General features: G+C 39.1%; 2 protein-coding genes across 2 annotated transcripts in view; one reads left to right on the top strand and one right to left on the bottom strand.

The window, feature by feature from the left end:
- The window catches only part of LOC114666111 (protein quaking), a 1,435,209-nt gene that overhangs the window by 208,774 nt on the left and 1,205,119 nt on the right, over positions 1 to 21,316 (bottom strand). The gene's annotated exons all lie outside the window — the stretch shown is intronic.
- On the top strand, positions 574 to 16,203 carry tbxtb (T-box transcription factor Tb). The gene is made up of 8 exons (XM_028820416.2): positions 574 to 960; positions 2,842 to 3,106; positions 4,070 to 4,204; positions 5,879 to 5,940; positions 7,747 to 7,808; positions 9,213 to 9,389; positions 11,517 to 11,646; positions 15,234 to 16,203. The coding sequence occupies exons 1-8, from the start codon at positions 755 to 757 to the stop codon at positions 15,496 to 15,498; spliced, it is 1,302 nt and encodes a 433-aa protein (XP_028676249.2). The 5' UTR covers positions 574 to 754; the 3' UTR covers positions 15,499 to 16,203.

Here is a 21,316-nt window from a genome sequence, read left to right on the forward strand (position 1 = left end):
CGGCTCAAAAATGGATGGATAGACAATAAATGGACGCAAAACGTGTATAATATTAATCTACGTGATGTCAGGCAAATCCTGATCAGATTCTAAAATATGAATTTTCCATTCAATATTGTGTTCATGTAGTGTTGTATATTCCTGCTTTGCTGAAGGGATGGTAAGATGAAGGCAATATTAAAATAAAATAAAGTTAACGCCTTAGTTATTCTTAAATAATCTTTGATACCATTGTTAAAGTTACTCTGTATCTGCAAAATATTTATATGAACTGTGCTTTTATAAGTTTCTCGTTGAAATAAAAAAATAAATAAATGCGGATAACAGGTAATGGGCTTCAGTATATCCGATAAGCCATTTCCTTATTGAAGCAGTGGGCTTTGATATAGGTGTAAACATTTGCAGATTTTCGTAAAAGAGGTCTATTTAAACTTTCTTAGGCAATTAACTTCAGAGGCTTTGCTCCTATCCGACTGAAGTGGCCGCACGTGGCCAATGGCAGGCAGCGTATGGCACATCAAAGGGAACACCATCCAATCGATGCATGTCCAAAATGTTTCGGGACGTCAGTGGGAATTTGGTGAGTATTTATTGGGAGGTTATTTTGTCGCACTGATCGTAGGGAACAACTTCATGCGTTTGAAGTCTACCACTTTTTCTGTCTTCTTGGAATGTACGGCACAACACCGGTTTACTGAAAACTTTAACGGGATAAATACAATTTTATTGTTAAAAAAATCAAACTTGTGGTACAATGAGCGGAACTACGACAGAAAATTCCGGCAAAAACCTTCAATACAGGGTTGATCATCTACTGAGTGCGGTGGAGAATGAGCTCCAGGCTGGTAGTGAGAAAGGAGACCCCACGGAACGCGAGCTGAAAGTCAGCCTGGACGAAAGCGAACTGTGGCTTAAGTTTAAGGAGCTCACGAACGAGATGATAGTGACAAAAAACGGAAGGTACGTACACCTGGACTCTTTTGTGACGCGAAATACTTAAATTTTAACTGCGATAAAGATGAGAGTCAGAAAGGAGGTTTAGCAATTAAAAGCGCTTTGAAAAGTATAGTCACAGCTTTTAAATTGGCATCAAAGGGCTCGCAAGATTACATCGAGGGATGCCATAACCACATAATCAACCAACTAACAAATACATATATAATATAAAGTTCGATGTAAATGGCATTGTAGGGTGTATTTCATATTGTTTATTATATTTCAATTGAGAAGCAAGTAGATGTTTCTGCAGAAGGTAAAAGATTAATACAGAATTACCCGCTACTTGCTGGGAGAGGCTCCAGCTTCCCCGCTACCTTGTGGATAAGCGGGTTAAGAAAATGAATGAATGGATGGATTAAGGACTCATTAAGAGGATTAATTTAATATACACTGACTTTATAAGGTAAACCGGTGCCAATGTGCAAAACTTTTTATTAACGTATATGTATTTCTGTTATCATAATTTTAACAGTCTTATTTCTAATGAATATGTTTCATGTAAACAAGTGACAACAGTCACAGAATATACAAATATTTCTCACTCCAATATTTAGATCAAGAGCTCAGTAAGAGCTATAAAGTCTTTATGTTTTTCGAAGTCTCCTTTCCTAGAATTGATGAAATAATGAATCTCTAACAACACCATCAACTACAATAATATTACTAATATTAACATGGCTTTTCCAGTATTATTTGTTGAAAAAGTCCTATTAGTATCTGAACAGAATTAATTTGAATTTACAGTGAAAGACACAGTTCTACGAGGTACATAATATCTCTTTACATTTGGAAAAGTATGTTGGCTGGAAAAACGTTAATACTTTACTAGTTAGATTTTTTTAGTGGTAATTCAATAAATTATTTTGCATAGCCTAAAATTTAGTGAGGAAGGCTGTGAACCAATCGATTTGCTGCTTATATAGTTTACAGGAAGTTGGCATCCCACCCAGGGCTGGTTCCCATTTTGTTCCAACAGTGTTGCTGGGATGGGCACCAGCTATCCCTCAATTCTTCACTAGATGACCAGGTTAGAATATGACTGGACAGAATTTATAGGGATAGTGCAGTTCTCAGTTTTTCAGTTGTAATGCAATGGCTTGTAAGTTAACATATGAGCAGGAAAAGGTGCTTGTTGGTAGCAACCTCACAATGTGAAAAAATGTCATTCTGAGGAAATAAAACTGATGAGTTATGAAGGGGTCAACCCCCATAACTTCTATTTTAATTTCTTATGTTATTCATAATGAGTGGGGCACTTACAAAACAGGTAATGAATCCATTATCATTTACTTTAAATACCATAGTTTTATTGTTCTAGACTTCAGTCAGTTTTAAAGTTCTTTATGAGCCTGTTCAGTCATTTTCCAAATTGTGACCGTCAAAGCACACTGGACACTGTGCATCTCATAATTCTCTGTTCTTTTATGTATTGACTGGAGCTTAAAAAAGACATATTTTCTGAGTCCTGTTGTTCTCATGAAAACACAACGAGAAGTCATGTTGTAGTTATTATAATTCTTTCCTTTGGGTTTACTGACATTGAGTAGGTTTGGAGTTTGGACACTGGTTCAGTTACACATTTCTCAAAAATAAGAATAAATGTTGTAATGTAAAGATTATTCATTTCTTGTCTAACATTTTACTGAAGTAATGTTTGTTTAAGAAAAAGAGGTGTACCACAACTTCATTGCATAACTGAACATCAACAGTGTGAGAAAGCCCCTATCCTATGACTAGTTTTTAATTTAATTTCTTTGCATTGGGAATTTTTGATGTAAAATGCAGGAGTCATTCCTGACCCAGGATTTCATTAACATTCTGTTCTTCTTCTTATTGGTTTAGGAGGATGTTTCCTGTTCTGAAAGTCAATGTATCTGGTCTAGACCCCAATGCCATGTACTCTTTTCTTCTGGATTTTGTGGCAGCTGATAATCACAGATGGAAGTATGTAAATGGAGAGTGGGTCCCAGGTGGAAAACCAGAGCCGCAGGCCCCCAGTTGTGTCTACATCCACCCAGATTCCCCTAACTTTGGGGCCCATTGGATGAAAGCTCAAGTTTCCTTTAGCAAAGTCAAACTGACTAACAAACTCAATGGAGGTGGACAGGTAAAACAGAATAAATTTAAAATAAAATAAAAAGTATGACACAGTATAATGATTTTTTTCAGCTCGCCTGCTGTGTAAGACATATAGTCAAGCCTAAAGTATGTTTTGCTTCTCAGCTATTGTTTATAACTCTGTTCTTATATTTTTGGTGGGGTTTCTTTGGTTTATTCTTCATATCTAAATGGCCTTTAATAAAAATATAACAACACGGGAAAATTTTAACTAGATCAGGCAGTTCTGTCCAACATTTCTCATCAATCCATACTTATTACACTACCTGATGACTTATGTCGTGTAGAGTATCTATGGTTCTCTGTGCAAAGAACACTTATTTAAAAGTAACAAACTTCTTAAGGTTTATGTGAGGTTTACCTGCAACCATCTTCCATCTACAGCTCTGTGTTCTTGCTGAAGAATTGTTTTAAAAATTCTCTTCATAATTATGAACACTTCTATTATTTCTCCCCTTAGACTCTTATGTTTAAACTAAAACATTCAACCTTTCCAGGTTTTCCTTTTATCTGTACTTGCAGTCCTGGAGTCAGTCTAGTCACTCTTCTCTGGACTTCCACTAGCACTGTTATGTGTTTTTGCACATAAACATATCAAAACTGAAAACACATTTTCAGATGAGGTCTCGCAGCTTAAGTATAACTTCCCTTGATATATACTTAACACAGTGTGTGCTATGTAACGTAATATCCTATTTGTCTTTTTAATTGTCTTTAATGTGGACTGTGTGCTTCTCATAAGGTGCATTTTATTAACTTGTAATATACATTTGTGGATACTGAACACATTTTTTAAGTAATTTTGTAAATGCTATTTCTTAATGTTTACAATTAAAAAATCATAGTAAAAAGCTAAATATGTCCACTTGCAGTGAATCTCCTGCTTAATGCATGAGTGGATTAGAAGTTAGCTACAGTATGCATAGGTGACACTTTTTTTTTGTAATTATAGATTATGCTGAATTCCCTGCATAAATATGAACCTAGGATTCATATAGTAAGAGTTGGAGGGCCACAGAGAATGATTACAAGTCATTCTTTTCCAGAAACCCAGTTTATTGCTGTAACAGCCTATCAGAATGAGGAGGTAAGTTTTAAAGGATTCTATTGCAAAATACATGCATGCCTTTTGTTTACTTTTATAAAATGTAAAACCTTAATTATTTTTTTGAAGAAAAAAAACAAACAAACTGACTTTTACATTCTATAAACATTATAAGCAGTGCAGAAACCTCAGAACTGCATGTCCACCATCCTTCGGTGTACTTGTTTGTATATAAAGTTCTACAATTATTAAATTAATATCTATTTTTACAAAGTATGGACTGTAAAACTGTCCTGGCTGGGATAGTTGGTGGTACCTTCCCATGACAGCATGACAATATTATGGGTGGTGGAGGACTGCCTGCCAGTGTAATATGTTCTCCAAGTGGCAGCACATCTCTGACTTTCATCCATTTTGAGTTCTTGCAAGGGTCATGGAAATTAGGTTGCCCTGTTTGGGACCTCTGAGGCACTGGACTGAGCTCTTGGTGGGGGTTGAGTACATCCCTGTCGTCATCAATATGACCTGGAAATGCTTCTGGAGTACACTTCTGATGTGCCAGAAGTACACCCAGGTCCAGTTTTAAAAGAAATCTCTTTTTCTTAGTCATGTGAACCTAGAGTTAGGAGAGTGGGAAGGACAAAGGCTCATTTGGGTTACAGCAGCAACAGGAGGAGAACGGGGACGTGTTAACATACTAACCTACTAGTTTGTATCCTAGTGCAATTTAAGGAGTAAAAGATAACTTTGTTGGATCCGAGGCACTGTCTCGTCAGTTGTGTCTGGAGTCAGGGTACAAGAAGCCCATACGATCATAAATATAGCAATAATAATAATAATAATGATATATACGTATATTGTAATGGGCAACCGGGTCCCATGCCCGGCCGGGATGCCCCTGCTGTATATGTTCCGGGGGAGCAGCCATGGGCTCCTCACTACCTCCGCTGGGACGCTAGGTGGCAGCCTCCCTGGGTGACGATGGTGCCTCAGTTTCCCGCAGGGCTCCATGGGAGATGGAGTTCTCCACAACCCTGTGGGGATCTGGGGTGACTGCCAGGGGTGCTACACGGATCCCGAAGCCAGTCTGGACACCTCTACAGCCCCGCCTGGAAGTGCAAATAGCAACAGGTGATCAAGCACCTGGAGCACTTCCGGGTGGGCTATAAAAAGGGTCAGCATCCACCACTCGGGAGCCAGAATTGGGTGGAAGATGACGAAGTTGCCTGGGAGGAGTGGTGGTGCCAAGGTGGAGAGGAAAGTGTTTGTGTGTTGGCTAAGTGCTTTGTTTGGAACTGTGTTGTGGCTGGAGGGATTACGGGGAAGACGTGCCCTCCAGCTGAAGAAAAATAAAAAGTCTGTTGGTTTTTACACGTGCCTCTGCATCAGTCTGTGCCGGGTCAGCGTAATATAGCGCCTTATTACAATATACAGTATATATATATATATATACACACACACAGTGTGAGTCAAAATTATGTTAACACTAATGGTACTGCAATGTATATACTTGTATACAATATTTGTGCATATATGCCATATATGGTACATGTGTTGAACGTGATGGCAAACAGGTTAAGACATTCCTGTAAATAATCTTGCACATATGAAGTATGTTTTGTGAATAAATTGCTTTTGCTGTTGAAAAGTTAATATAATTTTGACTCTGTATATAATTTATCAGTATTGTCTAACTTTTTCTTTTTTTATTTGCAGATCACAGCTCTTAAAATAAAATATAATCCTTTTGCCAAAGCCTTCCTTGATGCCAAAGAAAGGTAGTTTTCATACTTATTCTACGACATACTATAATAAAATATTTTGCAATATATTTAATTTCATACAAAACAATAAAAAATATAAAACTACATTGCTATTATATCCAGTAATGTCACAAATTCCAGAACTCTGCAGCATGTGGACACCTGGATTTTCATTTAAATGTATTAAACTAATGGCAGTTCACCAGTTTTCAGATTTTCCACTATTTGTTTAATTAATTGTGGATGTAACACAATAAAGAGGGCAAGAAGAGATGACTAATTTTTTTCCAGATTGGTTTAAACGATAGATTACTTGCAACCTATTGAGGAGAAAAATTGGCATCTTTGGTTGGTCTGGGAGAAGAAAACTTTAGGAGACCAAGGACATGTGATGGCCACTTCTGCCTCACTGAAATATAATATTGATATAGACTTGAAAGGGTTTATATCCAGGTTCCACTGTGCATTATGAAAAAAAAATCACTCTAAAAGATTGTTTGCCATTACCTCTTTACCTATTTCCATGCCTAATTTGTCTTCTTTACAGAACAAGAATTATGTCCTGCCAAATCCTTATATTTGCTCAAATAATGAGATACTCAGATGTATTTTTATATTATAGTGATTAAAGTATAGGAAATGCAAAATCCTATTGCACCCAGTGGTATGATAATGGTTGACTAATATACTGTAGAATGAAAATTAGGAATTCAAACATGATTTACAATGAATAAGCACTGGAATACATTCATATACTGTACTGTATAGTATCTATATGAATGTCTATATGTATGTTTGTATAACATAACGTTGTGCTCTCAAACCCACTTAATTCAATGAAATTTGTTGGAGCCATGGACCTTATCCTGGCTGCATTAGAAACGTGGCAAAAACCAACCCTGGACAGGGTGCCTGTCCACCCCTTGACTCATTCATAAATATGTCAAGTTTGTAAACACATGCAAAGAGTTTAAAATAGCTTTTATGTTGTTTAAACAAAAATGAGAATGCAGTTAAGTACGAAGATGATTGGAGGAAATCACATGTGAACCACATAAAAATCATTAAGGTAAAATTGAATTGTCTGTTGTATCAGTGCAGAAATACCAGAGTGTACATAATAAATGTGAAATGATCTGGAAATCCCACAAGCTGATGCACTGCATACACCAAAGATTAGGAAGAAAAAAATTAAGTTCCGTGGCACGAAAGGGGTAGTTTGGTCCACATGTCCATAAAGAAATTCCAAATATGTACATAGTTCTTTTCTCTATAGGTTTCCAGATGCTGGGTAATTTAGTAAGGACAAGTAATTAAGTAAAAACAAAAAGAAACAAAGGAATGTTACATTTATACAAGAGATAGGGTAACATTTTATAATTGTTTTGTCTTTTTAATAAAAATAAATTGATAAGCATTCAAGATAACTATTTTCGTTTAATTTTTGTTCTCACGGATGTTTTAGTTAGTTTTCATAAAATAACAAATAAAGTGGGATGTTGTGTTGAAACAGTCATTGAAGTTAAAAACTATTTTTTTCTTTTGTTAAATATGTGTAAAATTGTCAGCACAGTGTCACAGTGATTCATTTTGTTACCTTATGCCTCAAGCATCCTAGGTTTGAATTCTGTCCCCAGTCTCTGTTAGGTTAATCAGCAATTCGAAATAATCGGCCCTGTGATTGACTGGCACAAAGCTCTGAGTTAACTCAATTCCACTGGGACATTCTACAGACAGAATGTTATGCTATGCTACCTATTTATATATTATGTGTATATATTTCCTCAAAAAGGATGGTGATATAGTGCTTATTTTCTGCAGGAGTGATCATAAAGACATCCTTGATGAAGTCAATGATGGACAGCAGTCCAGCTATTCTAACTGTAAGTATTTAATGTTATGTATAGTGTCGTATAATTCTACATTTTACTAAATGATGTAAAACAATTTCCTAAACCCTAAGCAGCAATAACAGCTTTCGAAATACAATACATGAAAATGAAATGATTGTTGAAAGCAACTGCTAGTTTCTGTCAGTTAATGGACATACATATAAATGTTTCTTTTGTTTTTTTTTGTGAGACCAATGAAATGTCTCCACAGAGTGTCTACACTTTTTCTTCATGACAAAGACCATGGATTACAAAAATAATTATTTGACAAAAGGTTTACTATATTTAAGAAAATAATAATGAATTTAGTCCAAAACACATCCCTGGTTTCAAGGTTATGCAACAATAAACACTGCTGCCTCACAGCATTAAGAGCAAGGGTTCTGTTTTTAAGTGATTCTCAGTGTGGAGTTCTCTGCATTTTTGATGTTTTCTCCAGCTTTATGTCACATATCAAATCTGTGCATGGTAGGTTAATTCAATACAGCCTTGGACTGCTGTTCTGTCCATGTTTGTTTTCTGCCTGTATAGTTTTTAGGTTTAACATAGGTAGTGAACAATGGGTTATGTAGGTTGTATGCTGATTTACTTTTTTTTTATTATTTCTTGGCCTGGAACTTGCCTTATGCAATGATATATTTGTAATTGTACAATCTTTGTCCTACTGGCAAACTTCAGTTTTTTTAAACTGTAACCATATTAGGTTTCAGAGAGCAAAGTCAGAATGTAGCACATCAGGCAGGCCATGTAGTTTAGTGGCTAAGACATTAAGACTGTAAAGCATACTGAATCTTTGCTCTTTCAAACAAATGACTTGAGTTTGTAATGGTGAACAAATCACTTAAACTGCATGCGCTCCAGTTGTGAAAAACATGCATAAAATAACATACAATTGTTGTGTAGTTGTAAATTACAGTGGCATAGTTTTTTCTATAGAAAAGCTGCCTTACTTTCAGGATAAGACCTTATGATCTTGCGCTCTCATCATCCTAATTCAGAGTGTAAAGCATATAAGGTAAACAGGCCCACTAATCTCTATGGCTGTTTGGTTAAGTTAACCTACTTCATATAACAAAATCACACAGCATGTCACTCACACTCGGTTTCTGTTTACAGTTAATTCTGATATGCTCCATTTGAATAATACATCAATTTCGGGGCTACACTAAATCAAATGTTTAAACATTATTACAAAAAATAATGAGATTTATGTTTCTACCAACATATCTCATCTACTCCAGGAAAGATGCCATGACAGAATGCTGTCTTATTCAGAGCCAGCCCCATCAGAAATGTGTATTGAAAATATCTTTGAAATGTAGATTATGCCAGGCTAAAGTGCTTGCCAAAAATACATCAACATTCACAGCATTATATTTGTCTTTTTCTCTTCAGTAGGTGGCTGGTTCATTCCTGGCACTGGTGCTCTGTGCCCTCCTACTAATCCTCATACTCAGTTTGGATCTCCTCTCAGCCTCTCCTCCCCACATGGCTGTGACCGATATACAACACTAAGGAATCATCGATCTGCTCCGTATCCAAGCCCCTACACACACCGAAACAACTCTCCAAGTAAGTTACACTGGTATACGGCTTCCTCTAGTACCTAACACAAGAGCTTGGAAAAATACAAGGAATGGCAAACATTCCAGTCCTTAAGACACCACCCCATAGTATCGTAAATCAAACAATGTACATTTTGGAGGATGGTAGAACCCCACCAACACAGCTGGCCTTAAAGCTATAGAGTACTAATTAAACCAGCTTATTTGTTACATTAAAGCAAATCCCAAAATATTCAATTTTAATTTTATAATCAATAAAAATAATTAAAAATCATCCACCATTGATCTGTGAGTTCCCCATTCCACAGAGGCTACCACCAATAAAACACTAGTCCGTGCATGTCCTAAGCATTGGAAATGCAGACATTTTACACCACAGAACTTTCCTTTGATTCTATTGATAATGAAGTATAGGGATTAAACTAAAGTCAATGCTGAATGCAGTTTATACAATTGTGACACCTTAGGCAGCCTATTAAAGGAGTGCACATGGAGCTGTCAAGTAAAGTGATCAAATGCAGGCGGCATGGTGAACACACTGGCAACTAATGTCATTGTACCAAAGGCCAGCAAAAAATGGGTGGAATCGCACATTGAGGTAGGCAGCTCTGTTGGATTTTAGCATCATTCTTGAGTTATTGTTGCCAGATTGATTGCCTGCTTTAGTAGGCCGAGCCATGCCACGTTTCCATGCACTATGGCTATTTTGCTACTAATTAAGCTGATGCTAGTGATGAATTAATGATTATATTAGATATATCCCTATTTATTTCCCAAGTGGAAAAAAAAATTCTTTTAGCTCATAACATAAGAAATTTGACAATCAAGAGAAACCATTCAGTCCATCAAACCTGTTTGTTTAGCTAATATCTAAGCTGTCCAAGTATCTCATCCAGATTCCTCTTAAAGGTTGTCAAGGTTTCTGCTTCAACTACATGTCTTGGTAACTTGTTCCAGATCCCACAACTCTTTGCATTAAGAAATGCTTTCTGTCTTCAGTTTTAAATACACTTCCCCTTAACGTCCACTGATTTCCTCAAGAGCTTGATTCACCCTTAAGCTTAAAGACTGTTGCTGGATCTACTTTATCAACACCCTTGGGGGATTTTAAATACCTGGATTAGGTGCCCACGCTGTCTCCTCTGCTTGAGACTAAGCAGGTTTAATTCTCAGAGTCTGCCAGAATCGGACATGTGTGTTGCTATGTCTTTCTTGTACTGCGGTGGCTAGAACTGCACATAATACTCTAGATGGGGTCTTACTAGTTTATATAGTTTGGGCATCATGTTCCTTGACTTAGATTCAATAGTTTTTATGATATAACATTTTATTTGCCTTTTTAATTGCTTCTGTGCACTACTTAGTCGATGAAAATGCTGCATCAACATACACCCCTAAATACTTTACAGAGGTTGCTTCCTGTATGACATTGTCTCCCATTTTGTATTTATAATTTATGTTCCATCGGCAGCACTTGCACTTTTCTACATTAAACTGCATTTTCCAGGTGTTCGCCCAGGTCAGAAGGTGGTCCTGGTCTTTTTGCTGCCACCTCAGTGTCTGCCATCCCTCCAGTTTTAGTCTCCTCTGTGAATTTGACAAGTTTACTAACTATACCTGAATCAATGTCATTAATATAAACCAGAAAAAGTAATGGTCCAAGGACAGACCCGAGAGACTCCACTGATGACCTTGCTCCAACGTGGTTTTGACCTAAGCTTTCATTAATTCAGTGTTTTCCTACTTGCATGAAATAAATTCTTGTTTGTACATTAAAGTGATAATTAAAATAAAGGGTACAATACAGCATCAGCTTGTTTTACTATGGGTACCTGACAGTTGAAGGAAATCCAAACACTTCGTCATAGTACAATTGCTGACATATACCTGTATGAGCTGATGAAAGATTAATACAGTTCTGGGCCTAGATGTTTGTTCCATTGTGACAACCAGGTACAGAAAATGGCTGCCCTTGTACAATAGCCATTGTCTGTTTTGACCAGCCATCCAAGAAACACAGTTTATCAACAGACAATGACATGTACCCTGAATTTTCTATATCCCCTGGCCATTGTACCTCAGGAGCTGCCTTCACCGTTAGGTCCATTGCTGATTGTGTTTCTTTGTACTACAGCAGGTTATGCAGATAACTCCACCTGCCTGTCGATGTTGCCAGGCCATGAAAACTGGTCCAGCCTCCAGGTCCCTGCACACAGCAGCATGTTGCCAATGTCCCACAACACTGGTACTTCTACGAACTCCAGGTATGTAGCCTAAGAACTATTTTTATTTTCTCCATTTTCTTTTTTGGTAATTATTATATGCATAATGAGTCATAGGATGAAACTAAAAAGGTGTGTAGCTCTACTTAAGAAGAAATATCTTTGTGAAAAACAATAAAATAACATCAGCTTAGAAATCCATAGAAATGCAGACCTATTGCTTTACAACTAATGGTTGTGTCACACTGACATATTAGGAAAGACTCAGTTTAGTATTTTACATTATTTGAGAGAATGTGCTACAATAAAGCTAAAAGTAGACAAAAAAATTGCAAAGACATTAGGAGGCTGAAATATTCATGGGGACTGAATGTCTAAAGGTCACAGGTTCAGTCCTTATTCATTGTGCAACACTGTGTGAGTCACTTAACCTGCTGGTGCTCCAAATATGAGTATTTGTAAATAAATGTAAGGCAGTGATTTGATAAGATTATTTAACTTAAATCATAACTATCATCATTACTGGCCATTCTCCATGTTTAACCTGGATGGCTGATTGCTCCATAAGTCCTTTTACTCCACTTTGGCATGTCTTTGGCATCTTTGGGATGAAACCTTGTCTTTTCATGCCACTCATGTTATTTTGAACTAAAGCATCAATTAAATCAATTCTTGCAAATGCACTCATTGATGTGCTTAAGATTTTAATTTGTAATGACCAAAAAGATGTTTTCTTGCTATAAGCTAATTGGCAGTAGTGCCATTCAGTACTGGCTGATGCAGGGAAAAACTACATCAAAGCCATCAGTGTATAATTTCAGGATCTCCATACCCCGAGTGGTTACTGAAGAAAAAAACGATTCCCTCAAAGTCTGTCCCCATAATGTGAGGTGTCTTGGTCATTGTCTAACTGGGTGCAGGCTACTGAGATGCCTCTTACTCTGACATTACCAGCTGCAGTAACTTCTCGGCTCTCCCCTAGTGCTCATCTGAAGCTGCATCACACTTGCTTTTTATACAACCTTGGACAGTCAGAACCTCTTGGAAATCGTGATGAGTGACTGACTGATATGCTACCACAGAAATGAATATGGCAACCAATCCTTATTGACAATTGGACCTTTCCTGGAAGGTCTAGTATACTCTCCAGAATGAAGCTTTGTTTATCCCATATACACAGTACATATATAATTCATGCCTTAAAATATCCTAGCATAACAAAATATATTCTGATGAAAAATGACATAACCAGATAAGCAGTAGTCTGTGATATTTGGATATTGTGTATTCCTTTTAAATAAATTTTATTCTTAAGTCACTCTGCAAAGCTTTCAGTATTTATTTTAATTCAATAGCTCCATTGGAGAGCAGCAGGTGAACTTATCACATGCTCAAATCCACTCCATCTTTTAGGTAAGGCTGTAAAATCCCTTTGTTGTATAAGAATACAAAACTGGCTATTTTTTATTTATATAATTTCTTTTATAATGAATTACACATTGACTTCTCTGGAAAATAAGCAGTGGCTGCAACTAATCAAAGCGATAGGAATACTGGGTTATATAACATGCCTAATGCCTAAGTTCAATTCAAGGTTATCTTTAAACTGTAAAACACACTTGCGAGGCCACATATGGAAGATGGTATGCAGTTGTGATCTCTTCATTAAAACAGCTGGAAATGCATTGGCACAGAGTTTAGTACTGATACCCCACAAAACATACTGTACATTCTGTCATTGTCTTGTCTGGCTGGGAGCTGGCCTTATCTCCAGCATCTACTCAGGGTTTTCAAACATATCTCTAGTACTAGGGTGTTGTACCGTGTTAGCCATTATGAATGTAGAGAAACAAACTCTACAAACATATCTCTAAAGACAGGTCAGTTAGGTTAATTGGCAGTTCTAAATCTGGCCAGTGGTTGTGTGCGTGAGCATGTGTGGAGGCAGACCGATGACTTGTGCAGGATTGTTTCCTACCTTGTGGCCAATGCTGCAGTGATAGGTTTCAGCCATCACACACATGAACTGAATTAAGTAGGCTTGAGAATGCTACAATATGTTATTACAAAATACGTAACAGTGAACATTCAGAGAGACTAGGCAAATTCCAAGACTGCAGGGTATGAACTGTGAGCAAAGATTAAAGTAGCTGAATATTTTTAGTTTAAGGAAGTGACCAAGGTGTTTCAAGTCTTGTTTACTGTCCAAGGTATTGGACTCTGAATAACACCTGTGACTGACTAGATGACCCCAAGCAAGTCACTTAATCTATATCTGTTACATCAAAAAAAAAAAAACCACATAGAAAAACTTAACATGCATCTGACCATATACTATATAGGTTAGGAAGGAGTAATTACAGTGGGTTGCAGCTGTTCTTTCAAATCAACTGTTTAGGAGGAGTATGGGGTGTAAGCCACTACGGGGCATACTGCCACCCCCAGACACAGACCGGCAGGACACAGGTTCAACTCACCAACCTGTTTATTTACAGCTTTGTGCACAAAATACCAACCCCACACCAATATGCAGTCCCTTCTTGCCACCAGTCCATCTGCCTCCACTCCTCCTCAGGTTTTGTCTCCTTCCTCCCGACTCTGTCCCCTCAATGGAGTGAGGCGGCTCCCCTTATTCAGGTCCCAGGAGTGTTCCAGGTGGCTCATCACTATTACCTGGAATCACTCCCAGATGCGCTGGAGGTCCTCTACAGGGCTCTGCATCTCCCCCTGGTGGCCCCCACAGAACCCAACAGGGCTTCACCAAACTCCAGTTCCCGACATGCCCTTTCAGGAATCTGTGGTGCCATAGCCGCCCAGGAGGGCTGCCCTCTAATGTCCCAGGGGAGGTATTGCCTCATCAATGCCCTTTCCCCTGGTCCTTACACCCTGCTGGTGTCCCGACCAGGTAGTGGCCGTGGCCGTCCATCACAGGGGGTAACTCGTGGATGCCCATATTCCAGTTAAATGGATGGATACCTAAGTGTTCCATGATGGAAATGTTTATTGACAGACAGAGCTGTACATGTGTGGGCCAAATTATCAGCATCTTGAGAGCCTGTAAATGTCAACGCAATATTGAATTGATATCTAACAGCCTGAGGGCGGCACGGTGGAGTTTGCATGTTCTCCCCGTGTCTGCGTGGGTTTCCTCCGGGCGCTACGGTTTCCTCCCACAGTCCAAAGACATGCTGGTTAGGTGGATTGGTGATTCTAAATTGGCCCTAGTGTGTGCTTGGTGTGTGGGTGTGTTTGTGTGTGTCCTGCGGTGGGTTGGCACCCTGCCCGGGATTGGTTCCTGCCTTGTGCCCGGTGTTGGCTGGGATTGGCTCCAGCAGACCCCCGTGGCCCTGTGTTCGGATTCAGCGGGTTGGAAAATGGATGGATGGATGGATCTAACAGCCTGCTCTTAATAAAACATTTGTTATCATTTTCTGTTTTGTCGAACATGATGGACAATATTTTGGAGTGACTTCATTTTAATACATCAATACATTTTAAAAAGTAATGAATAAATTTGTGTTTCATTTTTATGTTTCAAGACCAAGAATTAGAAAAGTCACATTCTTTATTAAGTCAATGATGAGTTGCATTAAATACATATATGTTTTTTTGTCTTCTCTTTTCCACAGTCAATATCCAAGCTTGTGGTCTGTCAGCAATAGCACCATTACACCAGTCTCCCAGTCTGGAAATATGTCAAACAGCCTAGGCTCCCAGTTCTTGCGAAGCTCCACAGCTCATTATCCAAGCCTCTCACACTCAACAACGGCTTCTTCTGGATCACAGCTCTATGACAGTGCCACCCCTACAGATGTACACGAATCACAGTATGACACATCACCACACGCCCGCCTGGCATCCACGTGGACGACCATCACCCCTCCTTCTATGTGAAACTATGCACTTTGCACAGGGCAGCAACATGCAGCATTCTGCACCATAGTCAACTGCTTTGGTTTAAATTGCTCTCAGACATTTTGGGTAAAAATATGAAAGGCAAAAATTGGAGCAGCAAAACTGCAGTAGGTTGCTGTTTCTCCTTGTATGTGCCAGTTGTTCAGTATCCTATATAGTGCCTTTCACAGTGAATGAACACAATCACTGTATGCTTTATAAAAGCATGAAGACTTTAGTGTATATATTAGGGCAAAGATTTTGAAGGCTTGTGTACTGGCGAAGGCTCAAAGGATCAACAAACCCTTTCATTGTTTCTTCATTTTTTGCAAAATGATTTAAATTCAACATGACCTGTTCATTCGACATCTGTATGTTTTGTGCATTATTGTCAGTCATTTGCCATATATTGAACGCTAGAGTATATATAGTATGTATGTTGCTTCCTTCTCTTAAGAAAGTTGTGCTCCACGTTATTCATCAGCATTCATTTCATATGATAATAGCTGCTGTCACTGCTTGTTGTTTGTTTGTATTACTTTTTACTTTTACATATCCTGTTGCTGCTAATCATTTTGCCGCACTACCAGCTGACTGTACAGTCCCCACACCTTCAAATGTCAATATTGTAAATTATTATATATTCGGACCTTATTTTATTGTAAAGTGATATTTGTGGTTTTTTAATATAAATGATTTACAAATTCTTTTCACTGCTTTTTCAGCACAAAAAAGTGAAGGACTAATTTAATGTGCTTCTATTTTGATGCTGGTTTATGCCTAATATTTTATAAATAAATAAAAAGTTTAAGTAAAAGCAATTTAGTTATCAGTTCCCCTGCAGTAAGAACTCTAAAGCTCCATGACATATTAAAAATTCAAGCATGTGCTAATATTATTATTGAGCATATTGCGGTGTTTCCCAGTCTATTTGGATGGCTGGATCCTAGTCCATCTGTGAGACACTCTTCACCTCCTAGCAGGTTCACCAATACCACTAAGGTGGTAATGGCTGACAACAATTATCCAGTTTGACTCAGTCTGCTTCAGTGGGAACACTTACTCAGATTTTAATTACCAGTAAGTCCATACAGTATGGGAAAAAACAGATGAGATCTGAACTAGAAGGGCACGTGCAGGAGAAGACCAAGATGCTGTTATAGCTTTTTATCCCTGTAGATACAGCAATTTGAACCCATTCTTCCATTTTGGAATCTACTTAAATCAATTTCAGGTTGCAGGGGACACAGTCTTTTCAGGCAGCACCATTCACAAGGCTGGAACCAATCCTGGGTGGAAATACTAGTTTATTCCAAGGCAACCCACTCAATTTAGAGTTTCTGGTTGCTCTAACCTTTAATTGAAATACAGAAAGAAAGCAGACCACGTGAAGAAAAGCCTACAGACATGAGAAAAATTGGTTAACTCCACACCAATTGTATCAAGGCTGGGAATTGAACCCAGGGTTCGAGGGTTGTGAGGCAGCAGCACTCTCCCTTGAACCACTTTTTTCCATTACTAAGAGATGTTGAGCTGCAGTCTATTCTAGCAGTATCAAGTCAAACAAGAATGAGGTTCTAGACCATTGTAGGACATGCTCATGCATACACATGTCCTCACTGGGCCATTTTAGACTCACCACTTTATCTAATGTACCCATTTATAGAATGAGAAAAGAAACTGGAGAGATTCCATGTCCACCTGGGGAGAAGATGAAAGTCCACAGAGTCAGAGACTAAACCTTAACTCCAGGAGTTTTGATAGGAGTATCGCTGAATCTTATAACCAAATTGTCCCAAAACAAATGAATTGTAGTATTTCTGAGACCACTGTCAAGTTGTGTTTACTGATTTTGAAGCTGTTAAAAGTAAGCTTTGAATCCAAAATGTACAATCTCTAACCTTTGTAAATTTAGGAGAATTCAAACTTATTTTGATTAGTTAATCAGTTTCAGCCTTGTATTTATCCACTTCTCTTTAACAAGGGGAGTGGGCATCTACAATTGTCCTTGTTGTTAAATGTACTACATTTTAGATGTGTTATTTGTTTGAAGTATGTAAGTGTGCAACTGATAATAACAAGAACTAGCTGCAGCTACTTAGTTAAGCCCATTGCTGTCATGAGGTAGAGGTCAGTCCAGGATCAGCCTCTCCAGTTGTCTTTTTGCAACCACATCCACCAACGCCAACCTCAGGAACTGCTCCACATCAGGTGCTGCTACCTTAAATCATGATCAGAAAGCCTAGGAGCCACAGCCTGGATGTAACCTTGTGGTCCGGGTAACAGGACTAATAACAAAACAAAACGTGCATGTGGACGTCTCACAGGTTTCACCTTCTTACTGTGCATAGGGCTGTTTTTTCATGCTCCACCCTGTTTACATACAGTAGATATATAGTAGGTACAGCATGGGGGTCTCAAAGTCGGTCCCGGGGGCCCACTGTGTCTTTAAGTTTTTGTTTCAACCAGATTCATACTTGGCTCGTATTATTTTTCTTTTGTTCTACATTCAGAAAAGCACGGCAGCATGATTTTTGCATTTATATGACATCCAACCATCCATTATCCAACCCACTATATCCTAACTACAGGGTCATAGGGGTCTGCTGGAGCCAATCCCAGCCAACACAGGGCGCAAGGCAGGAAACAAACCCCGGGCAGGGCACCAGCCCACCGCAGCGCATTTCTATGACATTTAGAAACATTTCTGTTTTTGCTGCAGATTTAATTGCTTAACTCTTGTAGCAGTAGAGGCTGTTATTGACCTCTTGAACCCTCAGGTACCACGCCAAACACCAGGTGAAAGTCCAAGACTTTTTATTTTTGTAATAATAACGTGCACAAAGAACCCTCCACTCCACACTACACATACAATAAATCAATAATCACTACAAATACCAATCCTCCTCTCCCAGACACTTTGCCACCCTTCCTCCAAGCTCAGCTCAGTGTCTGGGCTTTCCCACAGTCCTTTTATACCCCCTGACCCAGAAGTGGTTCCTGTCCAACAATCCATAAGTCCTCATTACTTCCGGGTCAGAGTCAAAGACCTTTTCTTCAACCTGGAAGCACGTCGTTTTCTCCTGTTCATGTGACCAGGATGTACTTCCAGGTTATAGGGCACATGGCAGTCTGAAAGCCTCCCTGCAGCGGCTCCCGGTGGCCCCCATGGTATCCAGCAGGGCTGCGCATAGAAACTACAAGGTCCATAAGGCCCTGCTGGAATTCGGGGAACCTCCATGCTGTTGGGAAGGCTCCACCTGGCGGCCTGGTGGTGTGGGCTGGAATATGTAGCCAGCCACCCATCACACTCTCTTTTGTTGATTTTATTATATTTTGCCCTTCTCTGTGCACTTTGCTCCCTACATTGTATCTTAATAATGACAATTAAAAACAGGCAGAGCAGACATGCAGGCAAACAACAATGAATCACGAAAGGCTGCAACTACTTTAGTGTCAGACCCACTAATTAGTAAATAATGGATTAATTAAACAGAATATTTGGAAAAGAAAAATATTGTCAGAAAGATAAAATATATATTATTCCTAAAATATTATTCATATTCCTATAATATATATATATATATATATATATATATATATATATATATATATATATATATATATACACATTCACGGCATTCGTAGTCTGAATCGCAATCTGATTGTATGGGTGGTTACCTACCAGGTAACGCTTGTGGTTGGTCAGCAAGTCAGCTAACATCAGCCACGCCCTCTCAGTTGTGAGAAGCAGATCATAGAATGGTTGAAATAGTTTACTGTCAAATAATGCAGAGTACGCGACACGTGATATATATTGGAAAGCCAGCCCCTGGACACAGACAGACAGACACCAGAATGTCCAAAAGCACACTCCTTTATTACGTTAAGCACCACATTGCCTTATCCCAACAACTCTTCTTTCTTTCTTTCTCTCTCTCTCTTTCTCCCTTCCTTGGACCTCCACTCCCCTCCTCACAAGCGTCTCCTTCCTCCCAACTCCGGCTCCTTGGAGGGAGACGGCCCCTTTTATAATGACCTGGATGGCCTCCAGGTGCTCCGTCTGACGACACTTCCTGGTGTGGCAGAAGTGTCAGGAGAGCACTCGGAAGCACTGCGGGTGTCCCTGGGATTTCTTCCGGCAGCACTTCCTGGTGTGGCGGAAGTGCTGCCATCCAGGGTTCCATAACCATCTGGGCGCCCCCTGGCAGTGGCCGCGTCCTCCCATACAGAGGAGCTTCCCAGCTCCATTCCAGTGGCCCCCAAGCAGACCCAGGCGGCTGCCCTCTCGTGGCCCAAGGGAGGTATCATCCCTCTCGTGGACCATCCAGGTGTCCCAACTGGGTAGGGTCCCCAGCCGTCTGGCACACTATATATATATATATTATATATTTTTTTTTACCAAACTTATAGGAAATAACAGTTCAGTTAATTAGCCCAGGATTCCAATTAAAAAGAGAAGCTGATTGGAACAAAAACCTGCAGCAACCGTGGGTCCCCAGGATCGAATTTGAGAGCCCCTGGTATCACACATATGTGTATGTGTAGAAAGATGAATTAATTAAGTAATGAATTAAACAGAAAGTAGTAAGTAGAAAGATGGTTAAGTAACTTAGGGTCACTAAGATACTGTATTAACAATTAGGCCATGCTGCCTAATGAACTTCAACATAACATTGTCAAAACATTTTAGCCCAGTTAAGCAGTAGGAAGAGGCACAATGATAGCAGAGAATAATGACATTCACATTTTTAAAAAAATTAAACAATGAAAGGGTTCAAACCATGAGCAGATAATACAGGCAAAAAAACCTCAAAAACACTGAAACTATTTGAAGATCCAACCATATCATTTTCTGTACCCACATATCCAGAACTGGGTCGTGGGGAAGACTATTCAAGTGTGCCCTCAGAAAACAGTAAATATACAAGACCAGGGCTTTTGACAAGGCACAATTAAACTCACTGCTACAATGATGTTTCCTAGTTAGGATTTCTCTTTGACCTTTGGCCCCACCCATCACATAACTGCTGACTGATAAAAAAATGGTAAAAATGGGTGGGGCCAAAGGTAACCCATCCATGGGAGGGAACTGAGGTGGCGGCCTATGGCCACGATATTAAATGATCACATGCTCTCGCTTACTTTAAGTCAACATACTCAACACTGAACACTATAAAGGCACTTTACACGCTTTATGTACCTGCAGTACAATTCTAAATACACTCACTGAGAAAATTATTAGAAACACTAATACCGAGTAAGGCACCCTTTTGCTCTCAAAACAGCCCCAGTTCTTTGTAGCATGGATTCCACACAATGTTGGAAACATTATTTTGAGTTTCTGCTCCATGTTGACATGACTGCATCACCCAGTTTCTGCAGATCTGTCAGCTGCATGTCATGTTCATGCTGCCAGTCTCCCTTTCAACCACATCCAAAAGGTGTTCTGTTAGATTTGGATCTGGTAACTGGGAAGGCCACCGAAGAACACTAAACTCATGTTCATGAATGACTTTTGCTTTGTGACATCTTGCAATTTCATGCTGGAAGTGCACAATGGAAAATAAAGGAGCCAGTTTTGTTCTTCAGACAGATGCCATAGGGGAACCATTTTTGGTTCCCAAAAAGAACCATCCATATGAAGGTTTCAGAAAGATTTTTTTTTTATGTATTATGAAAGTTGGCGGTGGGTTGGCACCCTGCCCGGGATTGGTTCCTGCCTTGTGCCCTGTGTTGGCTGGGATTGGCTCCAGCAGACCCCCGTGACCCTGTGTTCGGATTCAGCGGGTTGGAAAATGGATGGATGGATGGATGA

Source organism: Erpetoichthys calabaricus, chromosome 15 (assembly GCF_900747795.2).
Source record: "Erpetoichthys calabaricus chromosome 15, fErpCal1.3, whole genome shotgun sequence".
NCBI lineage: Eukaryota > Metazoa > Chordata > Cladistia > Polypteriformes > Polypteridae > Erpetoichthys > Erpetoichthys calabaricus.